Genomic DNA, 19,875 nt, shown 5'->3' with positions numbered 1-19,875 from the left:
TTCAAAATACTGGTGTCTGCAGCTTGAATGGAAAGTGGGGGATGAATATAAGACATTTGTTCCACAGACTTAGTAAACATTCATGTTAAAGCTAATGAGTCATGTTCTTCTCACATTACTAACCAGTTTCATTATGTCTGCCAAAATAATGAAAGGACAAAATTGCATTATGGATCCACTGTACTTAACTTGAAAATAGGCATATTAACTACAACGTAACATCCCAGTATGGCCTCTCCCTTTACTCAAGTCTACTGTAATATAAGTACTGTACTTAAATTACAGTGTGCAATTATTAGTGAATGTAATATATTCAATATTTTGCAAAATTAACTAGCTTTTGAGCCACAGTAACTATCTACTGTTTTTATACTGGAAGACCGGAGGCAACTCTCTTGCTTTATTTTATTTTTATTTATGGAAAGGATTATTGCTTCATGGGCAGGCAGACAAGGTTTAACTTTCTGCATCCTTCCCATGCCTGTAACTATCCTCCACCTGGTCTTTGAAGAACTTATTCAGAAACGAACACATCTCTTAAGTATTCAGATATGTTATACTAAACGTTTTCAGATAAAGGACATCGAGATGCTTGAGTCTATAATTAGCATTATTCAACTGATCATACTGTTGCCTGCCTGCCTGCTTTGCCAATTCTTTGTGCTGACACACACACCCCACTAAATACTCCACAGTCTACCAGCTAAACTCTTGAGGCCCTGTCTCTACTACAGAAACATAATTTTACTGGTATGGCTTCTTAAAAAATTATGGGAATTGTAGTTGCACGATGCCTGAGACTTCTCTGATAGAAGTCCCTCCCCTTCCTGCAAAACTACAATTGCTAGCATTCTCTGTTAAAGCAGTTTATGTCGGCAGAGTGGAAATACCCTTAACAGAACAGAACAAGAACAAACACTGAAATGTAGGATTCTGCCTGCCATGACTCTGACTGGAGAGTTTGTAGCTATTGTTTCATGTATGTTTTCAAAGCCTTTCTTTTTTTTTTTAAGTCAAACCAGTTGTGCATCTGCACTGAAAACAGAATGAACAGGGACTTTCAAAAACAAGTAGAAACATGCCTAATGACTGTGTTTATTTTTGTCATTCCCGTGCATTTTTCATAGAGAGGTGAAAAAGGCAGATGTTCTTCTTGCTTTCCCCATCTTTCTTGATTTACATTCTGTTAAACTTTCAAGAAAAGTTCACAGCCAGCATACGACGTGTACTTGCAGTTTGAACGTAAGATAGGTCTTTGCTCTTAATGCAGTTAATACACACACACACATACACTCTGATATCTTTTAAGTTTAATTCAAAGTATACTGAGGTTTTCAGAACGTCTAGGAATCAGTATTACTTGGAACTTGTCAAATAGAAACAGTTTGGGGATTTTTGTACAGTCATTCAAAGCATGCATGCCCCAACAGTATTTTATACTTTGCACTATGCCCTTTGGAAAGATGACTGTGTGATATCCTATTCCCATAGTGTGTGCATGTGGAGGAGGAAATAGGCAGCAAATAGGTGAGTTAAGCCTATTGATGGCAAGGGAAATGAGGACAGAGTAGAATGTTTGCATCTTGCTCAGAACCCTTGCCAGTTTGGACCATACTGCCTGAAGGGTGCAAACTCTAAACAGAAACGAAATACACAACCTTCCCATATTTTTTCCTTTTTAAAATCCCATCCTATAAAAGCTTCTCAGGTGGTATATTATTGCTTGAAGAAGAAAAGGGAGAACGGAGAACGAGAGAGAGAGAGAGAGAGAGAGAGAGAGAGAGAGAGAGAGAGAGAGAGAAAGCTGTGCCACTTTTTGCCATTCACTTCGAGGGCAGTAACCAACAGGTGCCCTTTACAGTTGCATGGCATTCCAGAAGGCAAGGCAGTATCATCAGATGTGCTTTCTGAGAGGGAAAAGCAATACAAGTGTATCCAGGGCTTGGAAAGTGTGCATTAGAAAGTTGCATGAAAAATGTCTTGTCTGCAAAGGCCTATTTTACTAGCTTCTGTGATACCTTATTACTACAATATTTACTGTAAACAGCACGTACCTCTTTCACAATATGCAGAATATTGTCATAGTTCATTAACCAGTAATTAAGCAGACGTTTTAACAAATATATTTTAGAACAGCTATATCTAAATTGTGGTTTCTAGGGATTTAACAACAGGGAAAAGCTTATAGTACTAAAACAGAGATTCTGAATGTTACAGTACTTCTGTATACACCCAAGTTTCTGCCCAAACTGGGGAAAAGACTTTGGCTGGGGTTCACAAGAAAGTTCATATCGTGATGAATTGGCCTATTTCATGACCATATTATTGTTATTAGTCATCATAGAGGCCTTAGGTTGTACACAAATACCAGAAAAATACTCCCATTACAAACCAAAAGACAGAAATTGAAGTTAATTAGGCCTTATTGGCTACTCCAGGCATAAACTGACATTTCACACTTGTCCACAAGGTGTCATTAGGCACACCTGTTTTATAAATGACACTGTACAAACTGAGATCAAATATATGACAGACCCTGTTAAAACTATATAGGTGGCTCTTATGAATGTTAAAAACCCCTCTCTGGCATCTGTTTTCTTCCAGATTCTCATGTCAATCGTTATAGCATATTTTTTTTAAGTTCACTACATGGTTACACTTTAACATTACCTACAATGATAACAGATAGGCACATTTTCTCCCCCCCCCCCCAAAGCAAGGGTGAGGAATTAGTCGTCCTCCAGATCCTACTGGACAACAAGTCTCATCATCCTTAACTATTGGCTAGGGCTGATGGAAACTGAAGTCCAACAACATCTAGAGGGCCAGTTTCCTTATCCTTGCTCTAAAAATACAGCCGCGACATCAACACCTGGAAACATGCATACCTCTCCCAACGAAATATTTTTACACTTAAATACTACCCAATTATTCCCTCAGTGCGTAGGAATTACATACCTGAAGTATATAAAGCCAGAGTTCCATAGCACTAAAAGGTGGAGTTAACGTGTTCCCCTGCCTAGTGAGTTTAACATGGTATGTGGCATAACGACACCAGCGTCATCCTGTGACAGTCAGCTGAAAGCTAACTACAAAGAGAGAGGCAGCTGTTTCTTTACTATCAGAAAGCAACAGGACCCCTAATATTTCAGTTCATCCTGGTTTGTAAGAAGATCCTTGCTGTGCTTTTACTAGTACTTCAGGTATACAAGCTACAGAATTACTTCTTTACTCAAGTGGTGTTTAAAAGGCCCTTTAAAAAGATGACACATTTTCTGAACTCAGGAAGAAAACAACTGTTGGAACTGACCAGGGTCCTAATGAATTATTGCCGGAGCTACTGTATGCCTTCTATAAACACTTCAGTGTGCAGTTGAAAAGATTCAGTTCTCTCGTTCTTCATCTGTCCTGACAGAAGCCACTTCCAAAGATACTTTATGGGCATCCCTGACCTTTCAGCTATTTCACTACATTTGTCTCTGTCACTCGCCTGTGCCATAGAGCACAACCTGACGTAATGGGAGCCTCTGGACAAGAAATGGTACCCCATAGTTTTCTCTCCAATTCTTTTTTATTTTTAAGGAGAAAGAAATGGGAATATGTCTCCTGAAGAGTTCTTTCTTTCTTAAAAATAGCTTTAGAAATAACTGCCATCAAGAGCAGTATGTATGTAGTTAAACACACATGCTATTACTATTTCAGTGGGCCCTAACATAATACCGAATCAAACAATACTTAACCAAACAAGTAGGAACTGGATTGACAGCCAGGTGTCGAGAAAGAATGATTTAATTTTAACTCCCTGTTAATTTAACTTCCACTTCCCCAGTATTACCATGATGACTTGTTCACTTAGCATGTTGTTTTGAACAATGAAAACTTTCGTTCTTTTGTTTTTCAGCTACGGTGACTGAAAGAATGATGCAGCTGAAAAGAGGGCCTACATCCTATAATTTATTCTTTTTAGAAGGGTGGAGCGAGAGGAAATGTTTTCTTATTGTTTCCTTTTCACAAATACACATAGCAACAGCATTAGCAGCTATCCTTTTATAAATAAAGAAGGCACGTAAGTGATGGATGTTTAGCGCACAGGTCAGCATACTACGTTATATAAAGGTTTAAATGCTGACTTTCTTCAAGCCACCTTGATAAATTTTATGTATATAAAAATCTAACACTGTTTCTCAGCCTAGCCTAATTCATGGGGTTGTTGTGGGGATTTAATGATGAGTGGGAGAACAATGTGCACCAAGGTAAGATGTAAATGCCATGTAATAAATAAAATGTGTTTTATGTGGGCTAACCTTTGAAGACAGTTCTTAAAGTGCAGTTAGTACAAAATACGGCAACTAGGGTATACTGGGGCAATGTGTGTGGAACACATCTCACTACTCTTAAAATAGCTGCAGTGGTTTCTGGACCCAATTCAAGGTGCTGGCTTTGACTTTTAAAGCCTTAAATAGTGGGACATAAAATAACACAAAGGAATGCTTTCTCCCACATGATTCTATCCAGGTATTAACGTCCTCACTGGAAGTTACTCTGTAGGTTCTTCATGATGACCCCTCAATAGAGCTTTCTCTGTCATAGCAGCCTTGGCTTAGAGTGTTCTCCCAAAGAAGACCTGCTTAGTCCCATCTCTGTTTTATTTTGCAGGCAAGGCAAACATCTATTTACCCAGGCTTTTTAATGTGTATTAGCTCCCCCGCACCCCGCCGCACCCCCTAGCCTGCTTTCAGTATTTTATCGTTGATCTTTTTTAAAAAACAACAACAACAACAACAACCAGAAACCACTTGGGGAGCTTCACCCAAAAGGTGTCATAGAAATAGTATAAATAAATAAGATTTAGGAGTAGTTACAACACAGATCATATGTCCAACAACTTATCCAATTTCACTTGAATTAAATTATTTAGCTGTGATCAAACAGCTGAATATACCTTACAATGAATGTTCCTATATAGATAAACAAAGCCTCAAAAAATAAGAACTGAAGTCAGTCACTTTAAAATGATACCACTACATAATCTCCAAGCATATGACAAGCCTTCATGCAAAGGTGAGGTTCTAGGATTAGTAAAAAAATACAATCCAAGCACATGCAGGTGCACATACACAACACAGGTGTATCTCGGAACATTACTCTAAACTACAGCTGTAAATGACAGCATTAATATTTCATAAGCATGTTTTTCTCCATTAAATCAGCTCATTACTTACATAATTACATGAGGTGATATTTGAGTAATCTCTCAAAAATATTATGACAGAGAATGTTTATTTGTGCAAATTAAGCCTACCAAAATCTACCAAAAGCTTTGTTTAGCCCACACCCGTCTAAAAGATGCTGTTCTCCAACCATTTCTTTGTAAATGAGGAGTAAGTATTAGATTTATTGAGTTATATTGGCATTATTCTTGAAAGCAGAGCAAGTTTCTCTTCTTTTGTTTTCCATTAATGAATCAGCTGAAATCCAGACCAGTAAACAGATTATTGGATTTTGATCTGGGGCTAGCCACAAGATTGGGCAACTCACCATCTCTTGATCTTAGCCCCCCACCCCACCCTGCCGATCAAATGACAATTATGATAATGTGAAAAGGAACACAGTAAAGGCCCCAAACATAGTTAAATCTGTGGCAGCACATAATGAAGAAGGTTACAGATATCTCAATTCTAAAGGGAGTGTGAGGGGCATGGAATCAAGGAAGAATAAGTATTTCCTTCTGCTAACTTTTCACTTGTCAAAGGAGACTATAATGAAATCAAATGAGGATACTGGCTATCCAAATTCCTGAGAAGAATCCAGATAAGTAGTTAATTATGAGAAACAACCACAAACATTTCAAGAACTTAAAGTACTGTTCAAAACAGCCTTGGCAGTAGTTCCAGACCTGTGTGTAGTAAGATATGTAACCCAGTATTCTCAGAGTTAAGCGTATATAAAAGAGTAAATGGGAGCTGGACTTCCTATTCCCTACAGCAAACCACCAGACCCCAAAAAGCTCTACTGAGGATTAGGAGCCTCTGCTGAACGGACTACGGGGGAAGGGGGATTCCCCCAAATCATGCCATGGTACCTTCCATAAGTGGAACTCCCACAAGTGGAAGGTGCTTCTGCCTGATTTTGGGGGACCTCCCTTCTCCCACAGTCCATCCCACTCAGCAGAGGCTCAGAGCTCTTGGTGAAGCATTTTTGGGGGCAGGGGGGTGGGTTGCAATGGCAAGCAGGAATGTCAGCTAGCTCTGTGCTTAACTCTGGATCCAATCCATTATTTACACATGTTTGCCAATACAAAGCCAGCAATTTTAAAAAAGTTTTTTTCAGCCAGCTTGTGATGTGGCAAAGAAGATCAAACCAAGCAAGCGAGGCCACCCTATCACAGAAAAATGATGTTAGCTGCTTCCTACATATTAGCTGATGCTTAGGCTGATCAATTAAGTGCCATTTGTCAAGAGTTTTACAGTATCCCCACCTAAGTCATGTGCATGGTATATACTAGGTACATTTTAAAGCTTCTAATTCTGTTTCTCATAGCTAATCATTTAATTGGGCTATATGGGAGTGTGAAATAATGCAAGTCCATAGAGATAACTAGCCTATTACAGGTTTCCTGGTCATTCCCCAAAACTGTGACATCCGGATCCAGTTTGTATCAGTTGAAGTTCTGGTCGCCTTTCTACATGCAAGCCTTTCCATGCTGTTTGTTGTAGGAGGATACATTTAATAACTAGAAAGGAATGAATTTACACCCTCCCTTAGCTCCGTGGTCAGTTTATTTAGCCACAGTAGCAGCACAGGTTATAGCTGTTCCACCACAAGTTGCAGGACAGGGACAAAAATGATGGGCCGTCCCTACCATTATTAACTAGCTGAACTTCACGCCTAGCTATAATAGCTACTCTATATGAAGGAATAAACAGGCAACCAATTGCTCATCCGGGATAATTTTTTCCAGCCCTTCTGAAACAACAACAAAGAATGTACCCACTCCAGAGACATGGACTGAAATATACCTGTGCGTCCAGCTACAAATAAAGGTGCCTTGCCCTAGATAAACAAGTCACATAAATACAGGCTACTTATTTAATGACCTGGCCTTAACATCATCCTTTCTTCTTGGAACCCCATAAAGAACTGATACAATAAGCCTATTAAAAAAAAAACCTTTGTCTAATAATTCAAGGAAAAGCAACCCACTTCAATGCAACCATAGTATTTCACTACCTGATCTAGGAGTAGAGAATATTGTTCTCTCCTACAGATAGGTATGCTTAGAACCCGAATCTACAATATAATCTTTAGAAATTTCCATTCCTAAATTAAGTAACATTCTTGCCTATTTAGCAACACAGACATTAGTCGATTTATGGCAGTTTGGAGATGTTTATGCTTTCCTGTGCAGAAGGTATTTTCTACAGGTGTATTTCTAGGGGTGAACCTTGGAAAGCCGTGTCACCCAAACATTAAAGAATGTAGAAATCAAGAAGACAAACCCACTTCCAAGAACAATGTGATCTGGCTACCAGGTTTGAATCATCCTTTGCAAACATGTTCTTACCTCTTTGCCATGTCCTGCATATTTGAAAATCAAGTTCCTTGGCAAGGAAGACTCAGCCTGGGTTACATTGCAGCCTTCTGTGCTGGGCTCCGTGGGGTGATCATTTACAATGTAGGTACACTTGTCTTCAAATTCAGCCTCTGTCCATAGAGTCATGTCAGCATCCTTCATGTCCATTTTCATTATCAACTCTGGTCCTTTTCTTCACTGCTCTGGGATTCACAATATACGAGCTACACAGTGTGGCAGCCTGGAAAAGAAAAGAAAATTTACTTCCCATTCCTGTCTCAGCACCTCTAGCATTGTGACCTAAATGCTGTCTATGGCAAATAGATGGCATTAGTGGGATAGCTGAGGACTGACACCATATACCCTATACCCTATAAATTGAGCTGCCTTCCCTGAAGGAATGCTTTCAAGAGCTGGGGCTGGTAAAAATAACAAAGTCACAAAAAGTAATAGGAAAAGCATGTCTGAGAACAGCACCTGTGCACACCTCTTTAGAACCTTCCCTCAGTATCTGAACGGTAGGGGTGGGGGGGATGAATCTGCAGATTCAAGGCTTTGTGTGCAAAAGAGCCTGTGGAAAAGCTGCCTTGGAAAAGTGTCATAAACAAGGAAAGGAAAAGGAAGGAACTGCTGTCTGCGTCTGAATGGGCTAAAAATGGAAAGTGCACGTTGGACGAGCGGAACACAGGCTTGCCTTTTCCAAATGGGGAAGGCTGAACTTTCCCACCGGCTTCTAACACACAAACAACTTTCAAAAACAACGCTCCCCTCCCCTCTATTGACATCCTCTTATCCTCTGACATAGACAGCTGAGGGAGACTGTATCCTACCAACATCAGTCTGAAAACAGCCAGTCTGAAATAACTTGAAATATTCACTTGGATCAGAAAGAGACAAAAATACAGTAGTATTGTTTTCTGTGCCTTCCAACAGAATTAAATACAAAGTGCAAAATCTACCATCAATATAGGGATTGAACTGCATTAGATATGCTGTATGGCATTGGCTCACTATTTCAAACCTCAGCCATGTACTCTCTTTCCACAGGCAAGCCTCCCCTCTGCTTCAGTTTCCCATCTACAATATCAGGAATTTTTTTTTTTTTAGGGTTCCTATAAATGTTAGCACATACTATTTGTGTTCTACTCTCATTCAGAAAAGAACATATTTTCAAAGAAGTGGAGTAATAGTATTCTGTGGAAAAACTAAATATCTGAAGAACACACTTACAGAATTAAGTTTTACTTACCCATTAAAAAGATAATGTTAACATATCACTTTGTTTCCCCAGGTATAAAGTTACTGGATTAAACTACAGCATTTTCCAAAACAAAGGCTTTAGGCTCCAGCATTGTACTGCTAATCCTACCAGAGATTTTCATTTGTATCTGAGTAAAGCAGGGTCATATTTCCAACTCAAAGAAGTGTTTTTCAGAAGATGAAGTGTTTGGAAGAACAAAGTTATCAACTTAATTCCACACTTCCTCACAGCATTGAGCAGATTTAATAGTTCTTCATACGGTGCTTTTAATGGGCTTGATGAGATCAAATCCTAGTACAATCTGAACAATACCTTTACCACTTTGTAGGCTATGACAAGAGAACTAATACTGAAACTCAGTGAACCGGCAGTTGCCACTAGCAGTGAAAGAATTAATCATCATAAAAACAAAGGTCTCTCGAACTTAAAGAGAAAGTCTCCAAGGAGAACCTTAACAGGTTTGCCGTCTCCATTCAAAAGAGTGCTAAAATCATCTGTCTCCCGGACAGGAGTAGGAAGAAAATTTCTTACCAAGGTACAGTCCACAAATAATTCCAGCTGGCAGCACGACGTTTCAGGTAAGTCTCACACATATCTACAGAGTAAACATTACTTCTTCCACTGGCCGGGTTCAAGTAATACCAATAGAGCTAGCTTCTTTTGCTTCTGCTTCTGCTTCTGGCTCTGTCTTTACTGTCAGACAGGTGCTGCTGCACTTACTGCTTCAACTTCTTTGAAACACTGGAGGGCTGAATGTTACGATACTTTCAGTCTGTGTTAACCAAACAGACTCTTCCTTTCTCCTCCCTGTTTCAGGTTTCCTATTAGCCACTCATCTGATTTACTCACAGTCACGGCTGCCAAGAGCAGGGGGTGGGGCTATACCTGTAACTCACACAGGTATATCCAATGAAACTCTGATCCAGTCAGAAGGAATTTTTCCTTTCAGCAGATCACACCAATACAGATTTTCCTGTTAACACGTATGCCTGCTAACATTCTGCTGGCATCCAGCTTAACTCGCATGCAAAAGGACAAACATTTGGTGGTGTAACACTAGAAACTATTACCTAGTGCTTAAATCTGTTTATTTTAACTGGGCATTTTTCGAACAAACATGCTTACAATTTCCAAAAAAAGTATTTACAACAATATTGTTCTCCAGGTTGCATATTTTCTTACAATTCTGAGTAGTTTTATATTTTACAAGGTAATCTTACACATGTCTACTGAAAAGTAAGCCCCACTGAGTCCAACAGGACTTGCTCCAAGGTAAGTGAATGTAAGATTTCAGCCTTAACTTTGCAGTATTTTAAAAGTGCATCATTTCAAAGTGGAAACTAAGCCTGTCCCTGCTTTAAGAGAGAATGGGTCATATGCTAACAGAAAGAAAAGTTCCATCAGTGATGCTTTCATTAGACACAATCACTTAAGGAGCATGTTGCTGATCAAAGAAGTATTGGTGTGAATATAATTAAGAGGAACATGTGCTGTTTCTTTTTCCTCCTCTCCCTGTTAGTGAATTGCCTTGAAGGAAGGACATCCTGTGATGATGGCATACAGTGTCCTGTTTGTTTATTATTAAGCGCACAGACCTTGCATTCCTATTTCTCATTACCAAACAAACCAGATGCCTAACTTCCTTCAGTGGTCCTTGTCTTCATTGAGGAATCCTTCAGCTCACAACAGTTATGATGATGCATAGTTCCAATTATAGTCACTCACAATATTACAAACATCACCCAGTCAGTTCACCAAAGGACAAGTCTCCTACTTTTCCTTTTTACATCACATCAGCAGACATGTTTTATTATTATCATGCCTTTCCTCTTACGTGGGCAGAAACTTGTTTTGACTTGCTATAAAAATGCAAAACAACTACCTGTCTATATGGAAATCTGCATTGTTCGAAGAAATGTCCATTCTGTCTGGTGCATACACCATACCATCACCCTCCTGAAGTTCTTACAGAAGAAGGTGAAAGGGATTATATGTCATTCTAGGTGACGCAGTACTGAGAATAGTACATATCTGTGTAAAGACCTTTGGCATCTTCTAATAGAGAAGTACTCATACCGTTGGACATAAGTAGGACAACAGCGCCAAACAAGTGTCCTGGCTTAACTGTTACTGGTACGTAATTCCACAAGAAAGGTGGTAAGGGCATCACGCTGATGGGTATAAAGGTAATTGGATATGCAGTAGGAAGAAACATTTGTTTAAAGCAAAGAAATCTGGCCACCTTGACTTGGGTAATTAACTGATGCTGAGATAGAATCAGAGGACTATTAACAACAATAGAGGCTACTTAAAAACATACTCAGCATTGACATAGTAAGTCTGTGGCCTATAGATATATGGTAACCCACACACCAACACATTCCTGTAGCTACTCAGAAATACATTGATTTGGGGAGGGATCTTTATAACCTCAGCTTTATCATATGGCTGGAAGTTACAGATGGCTAGCTCTCCAAATCAGGAGTATAAATTAAAATGACCATCCCACAGCTGATGGTTGTCTCTTTTCATTCAGGGTGGCCAGAGATCAGTTTCTGTCTATTGCTCCCATAACACCTGTGGGAACAAATCATGTAAATCATGTGACTGACATGGTTTCTTCCCACCATGTCACTGTCCTACAGTGATGGGCAACCTCAGATATCCATGGCAACTGACATGACAGCTTCCTATAAATGTTGCTGCTAATAAGCAACAGAACTTGTCCTACAGAAGCGGTGAACATGCAACTCATGTAACATGAAGTGGCCTGAGTCACTTCACATGGAGTGGAAAAACAACGTAGTCATACTGAAGCTGTCTACCCCACCCACTATACCAAGATATAAGTCTCACTTTGACATGGATATGTCTCAGAGCTTTCTAGGTCCCTGGTAATTTAAAAATAAAAAGCAGAAATTACAAAAACAAAATTATTAACAAACAACTTTTCAGTGCAGGCTTTTTCTGGCCTATCACTAAAAAAGAATGGTGATTCTTCTTGCCTATCATGAAATAGCTATTTTGCTTTTCATTTGATTGAAACAATGACGGTGGGCGTTGGAAGGCTAAACACTGTTTGCCCACCATTTATTGTGTGGGCAATGATGATATTCAGCAAAGTACATAAGCGAGCTGCCGGCACAGCATTAATTACCATTGTAGAGCACAGATGCAGTTACTGCTCCTATGCACATACCTGCGTTACACTAGGACTAAGGACACTTAGGATCCAATCTCTGTTCAGCCATTCAATATATGCTAGACTAACCTACCACAGCAGTTAAAATGCGGGTGGGAGGAAACTATGTATGCTAGTTAAAAAATTTTGAGGAAATTTTATAGAAAAGGTGGAGCTCATATGTGATGCCGCAATGAAAAATGAGACACACTACTTCCCCCTGCCCCTTTTGCCTTGTGATTACATTGTCATCAGTGTACAGTGGTACCTCAGGTTAAGAACTTAATTCATTCCAGAGGTCCGTTCTTAACCTGAAATGGTTCTTAACCTGAGGCGTGCTTTCGCTAATGGGGCCTCTTGCTGCTGCTGCACCACTGGCGCGCAATTTCCGTTCTTATCCTGGGACAAAGTTCTTAACCTGGAGCAACCACTTCCTGGTTAGCAGAGTCTGTAACCCGAAGTGTCTGTAACCCGAGGTACCACTGTATCATGGAGAGTTGCAAGAACTGCATAACACTAACTGTGACTGTTCAGAAGGGATTGAAGTATTTTAGTGACATTCCCCCCCCCCAAGGCTTCATATGTAGGTCTTTCTTAGTAAAAGTATTGGATCAGAATATCAGTATCTCCAGCAAAACAAAGTGAAGATGAACACATAACATAGCAAACATATCAGATTAAACATGGCAAATAGGACATAGCTTCTGTCCCTTATATATGCCCACAGCCAATGATTTAATGACTTGTGTGTGCGCACAAATGTGTGCTTGGACCTATATTTATCAAGGTGTGAGTGACTTGACTGGCAGTTTTTTTGTTTTTGCATAGGATTCTCTCATAGCAGTAGGTGCTGTCATCTAGAAATTGCAGTCTCAGTGTTGTTCATTTCAGAAAAAGGACTTTTTAATCATTTTCATTTTCCCCTCTTTGCTCACAGAAAACCTCAACTACCTTATTAGTCAGCATTTCTGAGACAGGTCTCTCTCTCTCTTTCTCTCTGTATGTGTGCAATAGCTTGCAGTCCAGCAGCAAATCATGAATGGCTCCAACAGGCGCTGATGTCAGAAACTCTCTCTTCACCCCCACCCCACTTCCTTTGATGGTATCAGCCACTCTAGCTCCACAGTAAACTGATGCTACTCAAGCTTCAGCTGCAGCTGCTGTTTTCTTCAACATTTTCTTTATGCCTATGCATATACATCATTTAAAAAGGAGGGGGGGGGGTAGCAGAACCAAGAGTGCAATGCACCTGGAAAATGGCTGGAGAAACTTTCTTTAGGGGCCTTAAAGTGCCCCAAAGATTAAAACACAGCTATTTTCACATCCTCCCCCTTCTTACACTAAGAAGGTCAGGAACAGAATGACCACGCGAACAGAAGCAACAAATCCCTTCATTTTCCTCCTCCTCCATACTGGCATTGTTATGGCTGTAAACATTTGGGAGACAACCAGATCATGATCCTAAAAATGAGGATAAAGGCACCGATGCATGCCTTTTACAATGTGACATGCTTAAAAAAACAAATCCTAATGTACTCTCCTCCAATTTATTATTGCATTTATATCCCGTTTTTTCTTCCAAGGACTATAAGGTGGTGTACATGGTTCGTTTCCTTGCATGAGGAAAATTAATCTGGTCACTTCAGGCCCCACCAAATCTGGCAACAACAAAATGCTCTGCACACTTCAAATGCCAGCTTGAGAGCAACAGTACTCCAAGATGCTTTCTTGAGAAAGCAGCTTTTTAGATGAAGAATAAGAGTGCATTCCAAATTTACCTAAGGTTTATTATTAGTATTATGCAGTGTCAACACCCACCTCATTTTTGAAAGAAAAAAATGTGCATGGTGCTACGTTATTTATCTTATTCCTTGCCATATATTGAAGTCAGAGGCTGCCATCTGGATGTGGAAGATGTCACTGAATTGCTTTTTTACACCTTGTGCTAATGGGTTGCATGAGAAAAATCAAATCATGCATGATGACCACCGGGGTTGTGAGGCCCTCTGGAGCTGGTTTGGGGAGTGTGGGGGGGGGCAGAGAATGAGGGCAAGTCCACTTATGCAACAATAGATGTTGCCTGCATCGTGCAAGCATTTGTGGGACAATGCTACTGGCTATTTTCTTTCCACCCATGGAAAGATACTAAATGTCCCAGAGGTAGCAATCCAGGGGGAGAGCTAGCTTTGTTATAATATATACGACCCTTCTCCTGCCTCATTGTGAGTCTAAATGAATGTGCAAAGCATTGTAACTTATTCTGGAATACCCAGTACTAGCTAAATTCCACTTAGTTTAACATTCATTCCCTTCTTAAAGGGATTCTAAAAACAAGATAACTCTAACAGAAAATGCTTAGGTTTACCAGTTAGCTCTGAATAAATACAGGTAAAGTTTTGTTATCTCCTTTCTCAATCTTGCCCACTGGATGAACAAGCAGATGTGGCATTAGGGATCCTAATGTAATGACTATATAATCAGTCATTAATCATACCAATGTACATACACTTCTTAATATTTCTTTATAGCTTCTTCTATCAAATATTCTTCCCTCTTTACAGATAGAGAATCAAAGTTAATATATGGCATCTTTTCCAAAGCCACCTGCAAAGTACATGCATTAGCAGTAATTTGAACTCAGGACACGTTTCTATCCATTGAATTGACTTAATTAATTGAAGATGTTCTGATGATTTATACTGTACATTTTGTTTTAAAACAGGGTTGGCAACAAAGGAAGGGAACAGGCACAAAGACTTCTTAGAACTAAAAGTGTGATCAATGGTTGAATAGGTGTGGCTGCATTACATTTAGTGGTGAGTAATAAGTGGTGACCTTAAGGAGTTTTGCAATTGCTATTTGTTTTTAAGTAAGTGGATGCCTTAGTGTCTCTTGAAATAACATTATACAATCTCCTAGCTGAAATGCACTTATGAACATCACTTACTCCTAAAAACCAACCCTTAAGCAGAATGAAACAACAAAACATACTCTTTAGAAAACGATTGCCTTAATTCCTAAAGGCACTCCATTACCATTGATCACATTTTCTTACTCTAAGAAAGTTATCCCTTTTCCTCATTCTCTGGAGAGGTGGTTTTCACTTCCTACCTATCTGACAATGGTGGTTGCACCCTTTCAATCCAGTCAAACTGGCATGTATAAAAACAAAAATTTCATCTGTTCTCATTAAATAGCTGACACCTTATCCTTCTTTCCAAATGTTGTAAATGTTTGCTTTGCAAAATCCAGGAAAGCTTTTAAAACAAAGAGAACCGAGAGCCCTCCTTCCCTCCCACTCCCCCTTTATAATGATGCATCTCTGCTTATCTGCTCGATTATCAACAGGCTATTGTTTTCCCACTGGGGCTCATTGAGTAAGGTTGACCTAAGGAAGGTTAATGTTCAAATAGGTGTTTCTCAGTTCCAGCAAAAGAATACAGGTTGCTGACAGAAAGGCATCACAAGGGTCTTCATCCTCACTTCCTTAAGAAGACAACATGTCAAGGAAGTGGTGTGTGTGTGTATGTGTTGGAGACTACCAAAAGGCCAGGCCTGTTTTTGTTTTTTTATTTTTACTTCTTTTGCATCTCCCAAAACAACAACTTTTCAAGAAAGACACTGTCCCCTAGAAGAGATAATCCCACAATGGAGAGTCCATTAGAGGTATTAAGGCACTGGCAGCAGCCTGATCTACAAGAGCAGCTCTGTCCTGACAATAGACAATTAAAGCTGATAAATCTGAACTACTTGTTGCTGTTCTAATTCCTTGTAATTGTGTGCTGCTTGTCCCTGCCTCCTGCACACAGGGATGAAGCATGCTTCTTTAATCTCCAGAGTACCTGACCTAGTTCCTATGTGGTCTTTTCAGGACCTGTTTTCTTCCCATCTGGACCTCTCTCCACCCCTTCCCGCCTCCTCCAAAAGCACAGAGGAGTGTTAGCAGAGAGGAAAAGAGAAAACATCAGAACTCAGCACCATGATAATATTTCTGTAACACCAAACAATATTCTAATCTGCAAACAGCAGCCAATTTTGCCACTTTGGCAAAATTGTGATTAAATTGTACTTTTTGTTATTAACAGCTCAACAAGTAGAGCACATGCACAATGACAAGCCATATTGTCTGACCAATACCGGCTGCCAAACTTTCACATTACACTTGTGTGTGTGTGTGTGTTTTCATACACCACCCACACACTTTGAGATTTTACTTCTATCCATTCACTGGTATGTGTGTGTTCAGCTAGATTATATAGGTTTTTTTTGAGTGCATTATTCTTCCGATAAGCTATATACATAAGAACACTGTTATGCTAACAAACACTGCAGTTCTAACCATACCTACTCAGAAGAAAGACGTGCTGAATTTAAATGGGGTTTACTCCCAGTAAGTGGAGCTAGGAGTGCTGCCTTTCAGCAAATTGAATCCTAGGCCTTTCATATGGCTCTCACAAGACAGGTAATTATTTATGTTTGTTTGTGTGCATAATAGCAGAGGAAACTTTGTATATCTGCATCTACTAGATTCAAAACAGCATAATTAATCCTCTTGCAGAGCTCAATTAATAATTTCAGGGTGCCTGGGTTTGGCAGCACAGGAATAAGAAAATATGGTTGTAGGAATGCCTACTGGTCTTAAAAATTATATAAATTTATTTACATCTGAACATACTTTGGAGAATTATCTTGGAACTAATGCCTATTTCCAAGTTAGCAGCATTCTACCCTCTTATTTCTTAAGTGCCTCTTCCCCTACCTTCTTATGCTACCAGAGCTGACAGAAGAGACTTTTATTTTATTTCCCCGTGCAGCATGGGTTAATGTTTTGCGACAGCTTGCTGTCGGATTTTTTGGACTGGAGTCCTAGTTGTCACAGGCTTCTCAAAACATTTCATTTACAGTTTTACCAGGAATACTTTCATGTGCAGAGAGTGGAGAGTTCCACTGTGCTGCCCCCAGTCAAGCTGTCAGTAATGCCGTTCGCTGGCTTCTTTCAGTTGTCCAAGTCAGACGGGCAGGAAAGCATCACTCCTCTGCTTATGCTTTTACAGTCCTAATCTCCATTTGTTTTAAATAATGTTTTAAAAATAAGCCACATCTCTCTATTTTAATAGAAGCTTACTAATAAAAAAAAAGTAAGAAACCTACTTATGTTTACCATTTCACTTGCATCCTACTCTGGCTCCCCACCACACTTCTGTACTAGAAACAACAATACTTTTAAACAAAGAAATTATGGAGACTATAGATAAGGTTACTAGAAATGACAGCCCAGCCTATATTTCAACATATGAAGCTTTAGCTAACTAAACAAATGAAGAAGTGCTTTCGAATAATAATAAAAAAGGGGGAGGGGGGAGGAACAGCTTGTAATAGAGAATGTCCTGGATCTTTTGTTTCCATTTAGGATAACAACTGGGCTTTGCAAAGAAAAGACAACAGGCAGTTCATACGAAATTAGACCTGCCAACTGCTAGTTAGAATATTGCAAATAATTTACTTTCCATGATAAAAGCAAAAGCAAGCAGCACCCAGCAGGGGCCCAGCTGATAAAACTGTGTCAAACTCAAACCATTTGTCAACCGGGAAGGAAAAGAACAGAGCTGAAAGATGGACTCAGGAAACAGATTTATCTGGCGCAACACATTAACTAGTATAAATACCATGGGAGGAGGGAGAAAGTAAACACATTTATTCAGTATCTCCAGCTAGCCAGAAGACGAATCACTCACGTAACTCACTGCCCGTGCCACCCAAACACTCATTTGTCACAGAACAGTAGCATTTTTCTTTTGTGTACAACGGGAGTGTTGTTTAATGCATAGCACTGAAAGGTTTTTGTAGCAGACACACACAAAAAGTGTGGTTAAACAAGGCAAGATGCAAATTCCTACCATTTTAATCGCAAAGCAATAAAACTTCAGGTCATAAACACATGAGGTAACACCTACTAAAACTTCCATCTATGTTTTGCACTTCTGTTTACTGAAGTAAACTGATGTTATAGGAGGGATACCAAAAAAGAGGAATGCAATGCAGTGCTATAAATGCTATGAACTGGGACTGTACCCAAACAAAACAGAAAACTTTTTTAAAAAATGCTAGCCCTTTTCTTTGCAAAGACATTCGTTTTGAACAGTTGCATATAATTTCCGTTATGAAATAGTGTTATGAAAACAGACAAATGCAGGTTGCCAAAGCTAACTGGAGTGCATACACAAGAGGTTTTCTTTAAATCTAAAGTAAAAAAAACAACAACATAGCAAAAGGTATACTGTAAGACAATTAAAACCACAGTCTGTTAATACATAAATATTAATCTAATGCAGTATATTCTTTAGCAGTACCTTTGAACAGCCATGTAGGACAGGTTTCCAATCTTCGTTCATGCATCCCAGGGTTTTAGTCCGTATATTTGTCTTCTGTCACTCACTCACTCATTCACTCACTCATTCACACACCACGCACACGCATGCACACATTAACACGCAGGACACATGCTCTCTACCTCTCACACTGAGACACTCCTCTAACCCTGTCTGGAGCTGAGCCTTGGATTTTAGAATTTCCTCCTGTGAGAAGATTTCCCCCCACCCCTTTCCTTCTACTCCACCCCATTCAGTAATTAGGCTTAACAAGAGCAATTAACAAAATAAACTCTGCTTAGGCTGGTGGTCTGATAATTCTGATTACCAAGACCTTTGGGAAATAATCAAAAATATTTAAACAGATACTTTCACAGGGGCTTTAAAAACCCACCTTTTCTGCCACAGCTTATTGCAATTATTTGCAGTTTGGTTGGAGATTGGATAGCATGATCTCATTCTGGTGGCTTCAATATGTTATATTTTACTGAATTTTACTGAAAAGTTGCAATAGTTTAATAACATCAGACAATTTAATAATGCAAAATAAATAATGTGTTGAGATGATCATAATGTTTTAAATTTTATTTATTGCATTTTATTGTTTGCGTTTTGATATACTCCTGTAAACCACCTTAGGAAGTGTTTTATTTTTGAAAGGCAGAATATGCATTTTACAAATAACTTAAGGAAGGTACCAGCACAAACTTTGTCTGATTTAATTTTCCATTATATAATAATATGACATTAAAACACAGGCTTGAGTAGTTTTTTAAAATCTTTCATTTATTTATCAATGTAAAAAGACACTCAAGTACAAAAATCATGAAAGAGTGTCCTTAATAAATATATTATGTTCCTACACAGACTCGATGCCTTTCCTACCTAATAAAGACATTTTTCAAGTTACCTGAGATGTACATTGATTGAATAAAATATGGGCTTTGCTTTCATCCCTGACTTTTGGATTGGATTCAGGACTAATAGGAATTGTTTCAAAACCAAAAACCAAGTATCAATGGATTTAGCTTACTGATAGAAATGTCAGTAAACTATCAGCTATTTGTGGCAACTTTCTGTTTCTGCAATACAGTTCACCTAAAACGTAAAGACCCCAATCCAGAGGACTACTGCAACAGCTGAAAGTTGTGTGTGTACTGCCACACTTGCACATATATAACATTCATCTGATCACAGCAACCCCATTTCTCCTAAAATGTTCAGAGATTCGTGTTAACAGGTGCTGGTGTTGTATATCTACAATCTGCAACAGTTCCCTCTTGTCGTTTGGTGATATTTATATTAGCAGAAATAAGTAATACGTTGCTCATATACAAACCATATGCACTGTTTTCTGATCACTTGTTGGTAGAAAAAGGGGAATATGCAAGGAAGACTAAATTTCCTTAAGTGGGAAACAGCAGTGGGGAACATGTGGCTCTCCAGATGTTGCTGGACTCCAGTCAGTCCCAGTGAGCATGGCCAATGGTCA

General features: G+C 39.2%; 1 protein-coding gene and 1 long non-coding RNA gene across 5 annotated transcripts in view; one reads left to right on the top strand and one right to left on the bottom strand.

Annotated features, from left to right (window-relative positions):
- Window positions 1-19,875, bottom strand: part of PRDM1 (PR/SET domain 1) — an 87,113-nt gene that overhangs the window by 13,764 nt on the left and 53,474 nt on the right. For 2 of the 4 annotated variants that reach the window (XM_083608346.1, XM_083608344.1), the window contains exon 4: window positions 7,565-7,814. In XM_083608346.1, coding sequence (XP_083464472.1) covers window positions 7,565-7,747 — 183 coding nt within the window. In that variant the 5' untranslated portion in view covers window positions 7,748-7,814. Of the gene's footprint in view, window positions 1-7,564; window positions 7,815-9,365; window positions 9,829-18,365; window positions 18,866-19,875 lie in introns of those variants that run through there. The other 2 variants (XM_083608345.1, XM_083608343.1) reach the window with 2 other exon arrangements.
- LOC310760268 lies at window positions 10,859-15,986 on the top strand. Its single transcript, XR_014546875.1, has 3 exons — window positions 10,859-10,967; window positions 14,738-14,831; window positions 15,887-15,986. It is a non-coding gene; the product is annotated as an uncharacterized lncRNA (long non-coding RNA).

The sequence above is a fragment of the Podarcis filfolensis genome (assembly GCF_964270895.1).
Source record: "Podarcis filfolensis genome assembly, chromosome: 3".
In the NCBI taxonomy this organism is placed as follows: domain Eukaryota; kingdom Metazoa; phylum Chordata; class Lepidosauria; order Squamata; family Lacertidae; genus Podarcis; species Podarcis filfolensis.
The sequence above is the reverse complement of the archived record's forward strand: the minus strand, read 5'-3'. Positions and strand labels throughout refer to the sequence as shown.